At 38.2% G+C, this 14,814-nt stretch overlaps 2 protein-coding genes across 2 annotated transcripts; both read right to left on the bottom strand.

The window, feature by feature from the left end:
• Positions 1-406: 406 nt before the first annotated feature.
• Positions 407-6,205, bottom strand: LOC146328837 (extracellular calcium-sensing receptor-like). The gene is made up of 6 exons (XM_084717837.1): positions 5,892-6,205; positions 5,393-5,690; positions 4,436-5,230; positions 4,055-4,282; positions 3,770-3,893; positions 407-1,314 (listed from the first exon to the last, which is right to left on the bottom strand). The coding sequence occupies exons 1-6, from the start codon at positions 6,155-6,157 to the stop codon at positions 407-409; spliced, it is 2,619 nt and encodes an 872-aa protein (XP_084573963.1). The 5' UTR covers positions 6,158-6,205.
• Positions 6,206-8,099: 1,894 nt separating this feature from the next.
• LOC146328836 (extracellular calcium-sensing receptor-like) lies at positions 8,100-12,240 on the bottom strand. The gene is made up of 6 exons (XM_084717836.1): positions 11,935-12,240; positions 11,486-11,783; positions 10,528-11,322; positions 10,085-10,312; positions 9,815-9,938; positions 8,100-9,013 (listed from the first exon to the last, which is right to left on the bottom strand). The coding sequence occupies exons 1-6, from the start codon at positions 12,195-12,197 to the stop codon at positions 8,100-8,102; spliced, it is 2,622 nt and encodes an 873-aa protein (XP_084573962.1). The 5' UTR covers positions 12,198-12,240.
• Between the last annotated feature and the right edge of the window lie 2,574 nt (positions 12,241-14,814).

Below are 14,814 nucleotides of genomic sequence, written 5' to 3'. Positions count from 1 at the left end.
AACCAGGAGGAGCAACCTCAGCAATGGCATGGCTCTGCTCCGCTCCTCAGGCCAGGCCAATCAGCTGTATAGCTGATGGCAAGGCTTTATACACGTTCAACAACAAGGGGGAAGTTGTTATGGTTGAACGCAAGCCTCAGGAGACCAGAGGAAACCAAACAAGTTGAGCCAAAGATGTGTTTTTGTGAATTTTATTCTTTGATCACAAATCAGTAAAGATTTAGGTATAAGCCTATTAATGCAGTCATCTCAATATCTTCAAATGAAATAATATACAGTGGAAAAATGTTACAGTGGAACAATACAAGTCTTCATAATGACAGCAGATGTCTCCTTGACAATCTGCTTATTATTATTGTGTAAAAATTATGATGGCACAAGTATGCCTTCATTTAAGTCTTCAGAATTATTTTGGTGCTCCCTTCCCCATCATATTCTTTTTTGTATTTTTCTCTGGTTTCAATAAGATAATGTAACATTTTGGAATGAAAATACAAATGAGGAGTCCAAAACTTGAAGCCAGAATAGCAAATATCTCCACAGCTACACTGAACTTCCCAGGAGAGCTGACATACGCTGGGATAAAAGTGATCCATACTGCACAGAATATCAGCATGCTGAAGGTGATAAATTTGGCTTCATTGAAATTATCAGGAAGTTTCCGAGCCAAAAAAGCAAGAAAAAAACATAACATGGCCAGAAGTCCTATGTAACCAAGAACAGACCAAAAGCCTACAGCTGAACCCAGAGCACACTCCAAGATGATTCTATCCTTGAAATCTTTAAAATTTTTAAATGGAAAAGGAGGAGAAATTGTTAACCAGAGGATACATATGACAACTTGTATAAGAGTGAAACCCAGAACACTGAGTTTCTGCTGCACAGGCCCAAACCATTTCATCACATTACTGCCTGGAAGTGTGGCTCTGAAGGCCATTAACACCACTATTGTTTTCCCCAGAACACAAGAGATACAGAGGACAAAGGTGATGCCGAACGCTGTGTGTCGCAGCATACAGGACCACTCAGAGGGCCGGCCGATGAAGGTCAGAGAACACAGGAAACACAGAGTCAAGGAGAAGAGCAGCAGGAAGCTCAGCTCAGAGTTGTTGGCTCTGACAATAGGAGTCTGTCTGTATCTGAAGAAAATAAATGCCACAACAGCAGTCAGACATGTTCCAAACAGAGAGGCTGCAGTGAGCAGTGCTCCCATAATCTCTTCATATGATAGAAACTCTGCCTCCTTCTTTACACAGGCATCTCTTCTCTCATTTGACCAGAACTCAGGGTCACATCTCACACAGGTGATAGAATCTGAAAAATAGTATTGAAACAGGTGTTAGACTTCCTTACATCATTTGTCTTTTTTTATGTTAATTTTTTTCTATGGCTGGTACCAGATACTTAAAGGATAAATTCAAGACATAGTATTATCATGAATGATTTGGATCTTAAAAGTACAAGATATTATATAAGTACAGTATAAAAGATGCTATTCATTATTTTTGATCATTTGTTTTGTCTTACCTCAATAGCTATATGTTATTGTTTCTCGGGTGTGACATTTGATTTTTCAAACAAAAATATTCACTGCTGTAGTACAAACAATTTCATTCCCTCTAAATGCATTAATTGCAGTTTCATAAATAAAACCAAAATTATATGAATCAGCTGATAGTTTAATAATAATTTTAAGAACTTAGTACAGATAGTTCTTTTTAAGTATCATTGCCATATTAATTTAAGAACCAAGATCAAAATGGCAGCATGTGTACAACACGGGTCTGTCCAAGATTAGGCTAATTTGTAACATCTGCCAGTCTTGTTTACATGTCATACAATCAATCCATTGTCATCTCAACTTGTCACATGCTGATGCTTTGTCAAACCTACTTGGTGTCTGGTACCGAAGCACAAGGTGCCCTTGAGCGGCTGTATCTAACATGGCCAAAACATTTTTAAAGGCACAAATACTACTTGCATAGGTGAAAACACAAAAACAACCTGGGTGGGTTTAGGATAAGACCATGTATGGGGTTGCAGTAAGTATGGTACGTTATGTTACGTTATGTTACGTTACGTTGCGTTGCGTTGCGTTACGTTGCGTTGCGTTACGTTGCGTTGCGTTGCGTTACGTTGCGTTGCGTTACGTTGCGTTGCGTTACGTTGCGTTGCGTTACGTTGCGTTGCGTTATGTTGCGTTGCACTTTTCATGATTTTTAGGAACCCAGGAAGGCCCCCAAAGGAATTGTCCAATTGGAGGTAAAGGCACCATGTAAAGGTGTTTGAAATGGACATTCAAGATGCAACCTCCCAAACTGTGAGTTGGGAGACCTCCAAGAACCAGGGCCAGGACTCAACTGAACTCTCCAAGTCCAAGGACAAACTGGTGCAGTCGCAAGCATCATCAGGCATCATCAGGGACACCTCTAACCCCAGCCACAGACTTTTGCCATCCTTCACATTGGGTCTTTAATCGACATATGCATTTCAGAGACTTCGCATAGCTGGTGTCAGAATTTTCTATCAGGATTTGTTTATGATATTTGATGCTTTGATTTTGGATTTGCTTACAAGACAACATAACTACTGTATAAGCCATACTTATGAAATCAGGTTACAAATTGGCATGTGAAAATGACAACTTTTAGATTTTTGTTTTTGTCTTGCATTAACTATTCAACCCAATTTCAAAAAAGATGGGATGCTGTGTATAACATGAATAAAAACATAATGCAATGATTTGCAAATCATTTTTAACTCATACTTGATTGAGTATAGTGCAAAGATCAGATATTTTTCTATATATTTTTGTAAATATGCACTCTTTCTGAATTTGATGCCTGCAGCACATTACAAAAACATTAGGACAGGAGTAATAGTGTATTTGGAAAGTTGTGGAATGCTCAAAAAACATTTCACAGGCAATCAGGTGAATTTTTGAACAGGTGATAGTATCATGATTGTGTTTTTCAGGGTCATCCCTCAAAAGCCTCAGCAGTTCACAAGCATGGATGGGGTGAACATTGTGAAAAAGTGTTTGTGGCACATAGTCTAACAGTTTAAAACTAATGTTTCTCAACACAAAAAATCAAAGAATTTGGGGATTTCACCATCTACAATCCAAAATGTCATTAAAAGATTCACAGACTCCAGAGGGGCAAAGCTGAAAACCGGCAGTGAAAGCCTGTGACCTTTGACCCTTCAGGCAGCACTGCATTAACAACTGTATTAAAAAGCTACATAATTATATAAAGTGTACTTCATGGGCACATGAACACTTTGGAAAAGTTGTTGAGAAACAGTTCATGGCTGCATCTACAAACACAAGTTAAGATTCTATGATGCAAAGCTAAAGCCACATATCAACAACAACCAGAAACATTGGTGACTTATTGGGGCCTGAGACTGACTGACGCAAAGTGAAAAACTGTGCCCAATCATAGGCATTGTGCCCTCTAGGCTAAAGGTGAAAATGACCATCCAGATTGTTACCAGCACTAACTTCAAAAGGCCGCATCTGGAATGGTGTGAAGGAGTGTTAGTCCCCATGGCATGGCTAACGGTCACATATGCAAAGGGCCCATTAATGCTGAAAGGTACAAGTTTTGAAACAACATATGCTGCCATCCAGATGTCTTTTTCAGAGATATGTCTGCTTATTTCAGCAAGACAATGCCAAGCCACATTCTGCACACGTAACAATAGCGCAGCTTCACAGTAAAAGAGCTCAGTTACTAAACATTTTGGGATTGGGGTTGTACTACACCTGTAATGTTGCTTATTTCTCCCTCTGCACATCTTAAACAGTCATAGCAGCAGACAGGTTTTCCTTTCTGCAGAACCTTGCGAGTTCCTGGGTGACATTTCTCACTGCAAACTGACAAAGGCACCTGAATGAACAATAATAAAAAAATGTTTGAGCAGTCACTTTGTGTGGTCAATATATGCAGCTTAATAATTTTGATGCAGTAACAATAATTATTAAGTTATGTAAGTATAACAAATCAAATAGACTGTAATAGACAATTATAATGATCATATAGTAGCTTACCTGTTGTGAGTTATTTGCCCAAATTAAAGACTTATTTTGCAGACTTAGTTGTTTCTCTGCAGGTAAAGATGAATCATGAAGACCAACTGTGACAAAGTCCACAATGCCATTTTCTGTTGGCTGCCAGTTTATAATTTCATACTTTGCTGCTGGATCTCCATTTTCATTAAAGTAAACCTCATCTCCTTCCTTTGTTTTAAACTGAATCTTTTTGATGTGCTGTAAAATCTAAGAGGATTTGCATTGATGTAGTTTAACAATATTTTCAAGGTCTATATTCTCAACAGCATGATAGACAGACTTTAAAACATTTCAAATATTTTCTTTGTTAATTGGGCTTAACATATAAACTATAATTCAAATCTTCGGTGTTTAACTCACCATGAATGGATCCAGTTGCACTTTGTTGTTACATGTTTTATTACAGCTGAGAATATTATGAAGTGCATGAGCCACAGCATACACTCCTTTATACACATTGTTAAAAATAGGCATGAGAGACATATCAGTGAAGCTGTTTTGCATTTCAGTCACATCTTCATGTCCAGTACATTCTCTCTGATTCCCTGCTGATGACCTTAATTGCTTGAACTTACAGCTAAATAATGTCTCCCAAAACTCTGTAAACAATTCATTATTAGATGAATTCAGTGGCTTCACATCCAACATGAACTCTTTCATGCCACTGACATGTGCTTTGGGGATGGACAGACCTATAGCACCATCCAGAATGTGATGCCTGTCCATGGCTGCAATTTGGGAATCAAAGATCCAGCCCTCACTGCCTACCCACTGATACCCAGTTAAGTTGTGGTGAGACAATTCATGTATCAGTACATCCATATCCAAATGTGAGAGGAAAGTGACAATCACCTTGGAGGTGGAAGCCTTGATAACATCAACTATCTTCTGTATTTTGTCCAGTGGATCTGTTCTAAAGAAAGCTACCGAGTACTCTAAACAGATGCCCAGCTGTTGGGCTGTTTCAGTAAATGTAGCCATGCCATTATTGCCGTAATCATCATTTGTTCTAATAGCTCCAACCCAAGTCCAACCAAAGTGTTTGACCAACTGTGCCAGGGCTCTGCTCTGGTAGTAGTCACTGGGTATTGTTCTGAGGAATGATGGGTACTTGGTTTTATCACTGAGACAAGCACAAGTAGCAAAGTGGCTGATCTAAAAGAAGTAAAAGAAATGATATCTTAAGATAAAAATATAAAATATAAAACATGTACACAGCACACTACAATTCTTTTAAAATCATATTTGCTATGAGAACCTGGTAGAATTACAGAATAACTGTTTTGCATTAATTGAATTTAATTATTAGTAACCCACCATTGGAACATGGAAGGGTCCAATAACAGTGGCTATAGCCATGCAAGGAGACGAAGAGGTCTCTCCCATAATAGCCTGCACTTGGGCAGGTCTGGTACATGGTGCCTCTGAGGGTGCAAAAATCACTTCATTTCCATTAGCCAAGGCCAGTGCAACCCTCACTCCTCTGGCAATTGAGCCACATGCATCATACAGCTTACAGCCAAGAGAGATACCAGGCAGTAGGTCTGTGCTGTTATTAATCTCCTCCATGGCAAAGAGCATAGCCTGGGCAAATTGGAACCCTCTGAAATTCAAACTTAATGCAAACAGTTGGAAATTCAACCAATTTGTCATTGAAAGAAAACAATCGAACAGTAAATTGAAGCATTTGATTGTATGAATATACATGGAATATTCCTAATTTTAACACTCATTTTGATTACCTTTCTTGTACCGTTTTTGTGTGTGCCCTCATGTCCTCTTAGATATTTTAAATCGAAAAATAATTATAATTTACCTGGTGCATTGCAGTGGCAGTGGTTTGTGCGTGTAGGTATCCTGTCTGTCTCTCCACCTGCTGTGGAAAGAGAAGATTCCCCCCAACATGATGTCCCCATCCTTTGATAACTGAGGATTCTCTGGATCTCCTCTCCGTCTGCACACTGGCTTGTCAGCCTGAGAGAGAGATGCCACCAACAACAGCTGTAAGAGTGCCCAACCCTGCTCTGGCCACCTCTGAGTGGACGACATGCTGTCTGAGAGAACTGAACCACTGGGTGGCATCACATGTACTTAACTGTACACCAAAGGCTTGCACTGGTATTTATACATTTTGCAACAGCATCAAAAATCATAATAGAACAATGATGTCTGATCTCTGTGGGCCCACGAGGACGGCAAGGGAGGGAGGTGTCCATGAAAAAATATTTTGCGTCTTAGCCTATTTTAAATACTTAAACTGTATGTTTTCAGATAAAAGTATTCATTTATCCCAAATTTTATTTTCTAAGTTAAAATTAGAATGTAAGCACAAGTAATGTTGCGAATTATAATAATGCACAATTAAGGTGACATAGAGTTGAGAAAACTCAAAGTTTTTTAGTTGTTTATTTGTTTTGTCTTGTTTTGGTCCCTATCATCCAGCAGACACAGCAATATTCATGTGGACTCATGTTTGCGTCCACCTCATGAATAGAAGTCCAATATTCACTCTCCTCTTAGCTCGATTTCTCCACCAACTCTTTTGATCCTTAATGTTCTACCATGTCCACCAGTTAATTGGTAACTCTGGTGTAAAGTGTATTTTTAGATTTGTTCTTCTTGAATACCACAGTGGGCCTGAGAGATAAACACAACGCAACATAAGAAAACATCATTGACAGTCTTTTCATGCATAAATAGTTAGAAATGCATTGAGATATTTTGCTTTATTTTTTATTACTACTAATCAAATGTGAACACAAGATCATATAAGCCCGTTAATTATGTTTATTTGTTTCATTAATCTTTGTGAACCATGGCTACCTTTCAGTATGCGTCCCACAAAAGACTTTCACATACCACATACCACATCAAAAACAGAAAAAAAAGCCCCCACAAAACATTACGTTCTTAATGATTATTAGATATCTTATCTCAACATTAACCATAATGTGTCCCAAGGCGATGCATGTGTAATTTCAGACAGCATTCTGGCTATTTTCAGGTCAGTGTTGTATGGCGAGTCAATGGTGGGAAAGATCAGATGGGACATTGTAGTTGGAACCACTTGCACCAAAGACCTATTAAAACCAGGCCAGTAGGTCCGTCTGCACAAGATAGCAAATGGCACATTTGGCCAAGGCACACACACGTCTCCATTATCATAAAACATCTTTCATTTTTGTTAAACAGCATGCATGTGTGTCTCACGGGATGGGATCACAGCTGTCAGATCATCTTTAACAGATCAGTCAGCATGAGAGTACCTGCAGTATTTGTGTCTGTGTGGTGCCCACTGGCTTCAAGATCTTCAGCCAGCGCAGCCGCATAATACTAATGATGATCATAACAAATTATAAAATACAATGGAAGTTACATATTTGCATGACATTTACAGTTCATTTATTGTATTACTTCTGGCAGGCGTTAATATAAAATAAACTATTTACACACAAAGCCTGCTTTTGAAGCGCATTGCCTTGTGTGCTCTCAAACCAGTAAATTAAAACTATTGCACTGTGCACTTATAGGGCCCAATAAGTATTTGTTTCATGTTTCTGGAATTGTGCGAATAAAATATGCCTGCAGTAATATGTCACCATCTACGTAGAGCCAGTTCAGCTGGCTGTGCTGGACCTTGCGGTCAGCACACAGTTTCCCTTCCCTTTAGCAGAACCAAGAGGAACCGCCTCAACAAGGACATGGCTCTGCTGTGCTCTTCAGGCCAGGCCAAAGTCAGCTCATTTCAGGGATTTATACATGTTCAACATCAAGGGGGAAGTTATCATTGTGGAACTCAGTGGAAACCAAACAAGTCAAACCAAAGATGTTTTTGCATGTGAAACCATTAATTTTAACCTTTGATCACAATTTTATAAAATATATTCAGTGTTGCTGAAAAATATTTCAGTAGTACAGTAAAAATATTTGATACAATAAGGATAGGTGTCTACTTGACAGTCTGCTTAATAAATTATTTTGTAAAATTAGAATAGCAGGAGAATGTCTCAAACACCATCATTTCTCAGAATGTTTTTGGTGCCTCCTTTCCCATCATGCTCTTTTTTGTATTCTTCTCTGGTTTCAGTAAGATAACATAACATTTTGGAATAAAAATACAAATGAGCAGTCCAAAACTTGAAGCCAGAATAGCAAATATCTCCACAGCTACACTGAACTTCCCAGGAGAGCTGACATACGCTGGGATAAAAGTGATCCATACTGCACAGAATATCAGCATGCTGAAGGTGATAAATTTGGCTTCATTGAAATTATCAGGAAGTTTTCGAGCCAGAAAAGCGAGAATAAAACATAACATGGCCAGAAGTCCTATGTAACCAAGTACAGACCAAAATCCTACAGCTGATCCCAGTGCACACTCCAAGATGATTTTGTGCTTGAACATCTTCAAATTCTTAGATGGAAAAGGAGGAGAAATTGTTAACCAGAGGATACATATGACAACTTGTATAAGAGTGAAACCCAGAACACTGAGTTTCTGCTGCACAGGCCCAAACCATTTCATCACATTACTGCCTGGAAGTGTGGCTCTGAAGGCCATTAACACCACTATTGTTTTCCCCAGAACACAAGAGATACAGAGGACAAAGGTGATGCCGAACGCTGTGTGTCGCAGCATACAGGACCACTCAGAGGGCCGGCCGATGAAGGTCAGTGAACACAGGAAACACAGAGTCAATGACAAGAGCAGCAGGAAGCTCAGCTCAGAGTTGTTGGCTCTGACAACAGGAGTCTGTCTATATCTGAAGAAAATAAATGCCACAACAGCAGTCAGGCATGTTCCAAACAGAGAGGCTGCAGTGAGCAGTGCTCCCATAATCTCTTCATATGATAGAAACTCTGCCTCCTTCTTTACACAGGCATCTCTTCTCTCATTTGACCAGAACTCAGGGTCACATCTCACACAGGTGATAGAATCTGAAAAATAATATTGAAACAGTTGTTAGACTTATTCAGGACCGATACTTGTCTTTTTTGTCTTTATGTTGCATGTTTTAAAGCCTGTAAGATGGTGACAAAATGTTAACAAGATGGTTATGTCTTAATGCCTTATTTTCGTAAGAAGTTATCATGCTGTCATGTTTTTACATCAATTTTCACTTGCTGTAGCGCAAATGCATGTCATTCACTCTCAGTGCATTTATTGCACTCAAAGAGGGAGAGTGAGAAATCAATAAATTAAAAAGCGCGATCAAAACTTAATGCATGCAAAGATATTATGAGGAGGATGTAAGAGTATATCGTTCATATGCCTTTTTGTAATTTAGTGAACTCACAGACTCATTACAAATTTTTATTATGTTTCACACACATTTTTCTTCTTTCTCCTCCCATGAAGGTGACGCAGAGAGTATGAGAATCTATGGGCTAAAGACATCAGACTGCCTCAATCTTTTCAGGGATATCAGAGTAATTTCAAATACACTTGAGTTACGTTTCTTTTTGTCTTACATTAGGGATTTGACCTTGATATAATTTTCTAACACAGTGTATGAGTTCATGTGACTGATTTCAGGCAAGTTTGTTTTGGATATGTGACTTGTGATTTTTGATGAAATTCTATGATTTTTTTTCTTCAACATGATAGAATTATCATATAATCCCTTCAGGAAATCTGCGCTTTTGAAATCAAATTGTGTATTTATGCATTTCTCAAAATTGGCAAAATAAGATACATAAAAGAGATTTTTGTTTCATCTTGCTTAAATATTACTAAACCTGTAATGTTGCTTATTTCTCCCTCTGCACATCTTAAACAGTCATAACAGCAGACAGGTTTTCCTTTCTGCAGAACCTTGCGAGTTCCTGGGGGACATTTCTCACTGCAAACTGACAAAGGCACCTGAATGAATACAATGACAATGAAAAATAATTTAATTAGGCATTCACTTTGACAAGATTTTGTCTTTTTGAAGCATTGTTTGTTAATTTTGATAAATTAAAACCAGTGGTGCTATTGATGCTTACAGTGATCACATTGAAACTTACCTGTCGTGAGTTCTGTGCCCAAAATAAAGACTTATTTTGCAGATTCAGCTGTTTGTCTGCAGGTAAAGATGCATCATAAAGACCAACTGTGACAAAGTCCACAATACCATTTTCTGTTGGCTGCCAGTTTATAATTTCATACTTTGCAGCTGGATCTCCATTCTCATTAAAGTAAACCTCATCTCCTTCCTTTGTTCTGAAATGAATCTCTCTTATGTGCTGTAAAATCTAAAAGATATGATGCAGTGTGATTATCTGGCAAACATACTGTAGGTTTATTTTCGGTTTATTTTTCATTTTTCTGTATGATACAGACTGCAACAATTTATCCTTTGATATAAAGATCATTTTCTTTGTTCATGCGTTTTAATTAAAGACAACAACAACAACAACAAAAAAAAAAACAAACAAACTTTAATTTAAGTCTCTGGTGTTTAACTCACCATGAATGGATCTAGTTTCACCTTGTTGTTACATGTTTTATTACAGCTGAGAATATTATGAAGTGCATGGGCCACAGCATACACTCCTTTATAGACATTGTAAAATATAGGCATGAGTGACATATCAGTGAAGCTGTTTTTCACTCCAGTCAGATCTTCATGTCCAGTACATTCTCTCTGATTCACTGCTGATGACTCTGACTGTTTGAACTTACAGTTAAATAATGTCTCCCAAAACTCTGTAAACAATTCATTACTAGATGAATTGAGTGGCTTCACATCCAACATGAACTCTTTCATGCCACTGACATGTGCTTTAGGGATGGACAGACCTATAGCACCATCCAGAATGTGATGTCTATTCCTTGCTGCAGTTTCAGAATCAAAGATCCAGGCCTCAGTGCCTACCCACTGATACCCAGTCAAGTTGTGGTGAAACATCTCATCTATTATAACATACAATTCAGTGGGGGAGAGAAAAGTGACAATCACCTTGGAAGAGGAAGCCTTGATAATGTCAACTATCCTTTGAATTTTTCCTGGTGGATCATTTCTAAAAATAGCTACAGAGTACTCTATACAGATGCCCAGCTGCTGGGCCGTTTCCGTAAATGTGGCCATGCCATTATTGCCATAATCATCATTTGTTCTAATAGCTCCAACCCAAGTCCAACCAAAGTGTTTGACCAACCGGGCCAGGGCTCTGCTCTGGTAGTAGTCACTGGGTATTGTTCTGAGGAAGGATGGGTACTTGGTTTTATCACTGAGACAAGCACAAGTAGCAAGATGGCTGATCTGAAAGGGAAATGACATCCTGAGATACAGATATAAAATGTAAAACATTTACACAGCATATTACAACTCTTTTTAAAAGCCATTCAGCTATTACCAACTGACCAATTATTGAATAACTTATTTTTTTCACAAATAGAATTGCATTTTTACCAGTCTTACTCACCATCGGGATACGAAATGGTCCAATGACAGTAGCTACGGCCATGCAAAGAGAGGAAAAAGTCTCTCCCATAATAGCCTGCACTTGGGCAGGTCTTGTACATGGTGTTTGGGAGGGTTCAAACACAACTTCATTACCATTAGCCAAGGCCAGTGCAACCCTCACTCCTCTGGCAATGAACACACAAGCATCATAAATCTTATAACCCAGAGAGATACCAGGCAGTAGGTCTGTGCTGTTATTAATCTCCTCTATGGCAAAAAGCATTGCCTGGGCATACTGGACCCCTCTGAAATTCAAACTTCATGTGAACAGTTACAAATAGTTCAATTTTCAACCAATTTGTCTTTGAAATAGAAATTATATAGACTATGAAAGCAGTTTTTCATATCAATATACTCACTTCATCTGAGACATTTGAAATCTGAATTGATATTTACAGTATAATTTACCTGGTGCACTGCAGTGGCAGTGGTTTGTGCATGTAGGCATCCTGTCTGTTTTTCCACTTGTTGTGGAAAGAGAAGATTCCCCCCAACATAATGTCTCCATTCTTAGATAGCTGGGGGTTCTCAGGATCTCCAATCTGCCTGCACACCAGCTCTTCAGCCTGAGAGAAAGACGTCACTAACAACAGGTGTAAGAGTGACCAACCCTTTTCTGGCCACCTTTGTGTGGATGTCATGTCTAAGAGGGCTAAACAACTGGGTGGCATAAAACTTAATGCTAGTCACAACATTGCACTGTTATTTATACATTTTGGTTCTGCATAAAAAATAATTGAATAGTGATGTTTTATCTCTGTGGACATACCAGGTGGGTTGAGGGGAGGGATGCAAAAACAGAATCAGAGCCAGGTTTATTGCCAAATAGATTTTCACGGGAATTAGCCTTCAAGTTTTAATGCATGGCAATAAGCACAGTATGTTTAAAAAATTTAAAGAAAGATAAAAAAGTGACTACTGCACCTCAAGAAGAATAAATAGAAAATAGAAATTTGGCAATAACATATCAAATATTATAAAAATAAATATGTTCATTTTATTATATAACTGAAAGAGCTGTATGGTTTTTGTGCAGGAATGTGCAAAGTATTCAGTAAGAGAATAAAAATATTTGAAATGTGCAAGATGGTATTACCAGGAAAAATGTGTTAATGTACAACATCGATTCTAAAAAAGTCGGGATGCTGTGTATAACATAACTAAAACAGAATGCAATGATATGCAACTCCTTTCCAATGAATATTTGTACTTTGTACATATATGCTCATACTAATTTTGATGCCTACATGCCTTTTAACAGCACTCAGTAACAGTCTGAGCGAACCTGAAGAAGCTATGGGCGAAACACATTATTCACTTTTAACAAAGTCAATGTAAAGCCAGTTCAGTACATGGTGGTTATTTTGATAATATGTTCCCGCGACCAACCAGCACCAGATTACTTACACATTGGCTGTGCAAGGGAAGCCTCGTTTATTAACACTCTGTAAGAGTTTGAGACGTCCTGCTTTGAGAATTGAAAGCACAAATGATGTATTTTACATCAATAACTGCAAAAAGTAATACAATGCACGAATGGCATGCAAACATGTAACTGGCAGAAGTGCAACAATTCCCTCATGCATCTGATGCATCAGGCAATGTATTAGATGTGAATGCATCGATTCAGACCTATATTGCTAAAAAGCTGTATGTGAATGTGAATGTATGGAAATCAGTGCAGCACTAGCATATCGATACATCTCATTAGGATGCATATATGTTTCATTTTTGGCATGAAGGGACTGCTGATGTAACTAGGACCTAGTGAGCTTCAGCTGGTGAATGGAGTCATGGAGGACGGTCACATTGTCTTTCAAAAGGAGAGAAAAAGTCACTCAGTTCATCAAGTTGTTTATGAAGTGAGGGGCTGGCCGAGAATTAACAAGTAAAGACAGCTATTAAGAACTTTAATAAATTCTTGACATAGTTGAACTGAGAGGCCTCAATTCCCTTTAAATTAGAATGTTTTGTGATACGTGGTAAGAGTGCCACATATATCCTAAAGTCCTAACAAAGTAAAAGTAAGATAAAGTCCTAACACCTTTTGTGACATTGATGTTATACGTTGTTTTTCATGTTATTTGGTGCCCAGTCTTGTCATGATAATGTGATAATGTGTTTTTGTGTGACATGAGACATATTGTATAAAACTGAGTATGTCTATTTATTCTTTAAGGTTTTTTAACTTGGTCCATGTGTACACGCTGTACCAATTTCTTCTAAACTCATTCAGTCAACACCTGAGGATAACCAAGTTTATTCTTCTGTTTGTTAAAGTGCAGTCTGACCAGAAGTACAAGTTTTCTTCATCAGGGGATTTAGTTTTGTAGTTTGTGATCTACCTGTACTCTTTTCAGATAGAAGCACAGTCACTGGCTGAGAATTGGTTTTGGAATTTCTCTGACTGCAGTTGTTTAGCTTCTCTCATAGCCTTGCTAAACCTGCACTTTCGACTGTCTATACCTTTCCCCTCTGGCCTCTTTCTTCTGCAGCCTTATCTGTCTGAGTTTGGATGTGAACCAGGGTTTATCATTGTACTGTCTAACACACCGTTAGTATAAAAACAGGATCCTACACCTTTCATTTTAATGGTTCTGTGTCGAATTCCACTCTGAACTGTTGGAAGCCTGCCTAGGGGGGAAAGGAAGAACCTGCTTACTTTAGCTTTTGCTTTGTTTTCAGTCATTCATGATTATGGGTTCTCCCTGCATAATATTGAATGGTGATCTCCCAAACACAACACACACTTATCATGGCCATCTTTGAATGGCATATTAACTCACAACAAAAGAATACCCATGCTGGATTGCCACACTTGAGGTCTTGTACTAGCCCTTGGAGGTCGTTGTTTTTACTAAAGCCTTGTTATTCAGTCTCTCTGGGAAGTTGCAATGTTGTGATCACAACAAATCACACAAATTCAATTCAATTCATCCAATTCAATTCACAGAATTCAATTCGTCTTCATGAATTCTGCAATATCTTGCAATTTTGTCCGATCACCGTAACTTTTCAGCAAATTTCACAAATTAATAAATCCCATTCCATGAGTTCCACCAGTCATAGCAGTCCGTGTGTAGATGACGTATATGTATGTCTCAATAAACCAACTCAATGTTTTATAATTTACACATTTGTTTTTACAAATTTTTGTTTTTTTACTTTGCCACATCTACTAGAAAGAATGCACGGTTTGTCACTTTTATTAACATTTATTTTTTTGATATTGTGCTTGCTGTTTTAATTGAGGTTGAGATAACAAAAAAGAGACATCCACTGTAGGCC

Source organism: Lutjanus erythropterus, chromosome 4 (assembly GCF_056507025.1).
Source record: "Lutjanus erythropterus isolate fLutEry1 chromosome 4, fLutEry1.hap2, whole genome shotgun sequence".
NCBI lineage: Eukaryota > Metazoa > Chordata > Actinopteri > Lutjaniformes > Lutjanidae > Lutjanus > Lutjanus erythropterus.
Note: the sequence above shows the minus strand (reverse complement) of the source record. Positions and strands in the feature narration are given on the sequence as shown.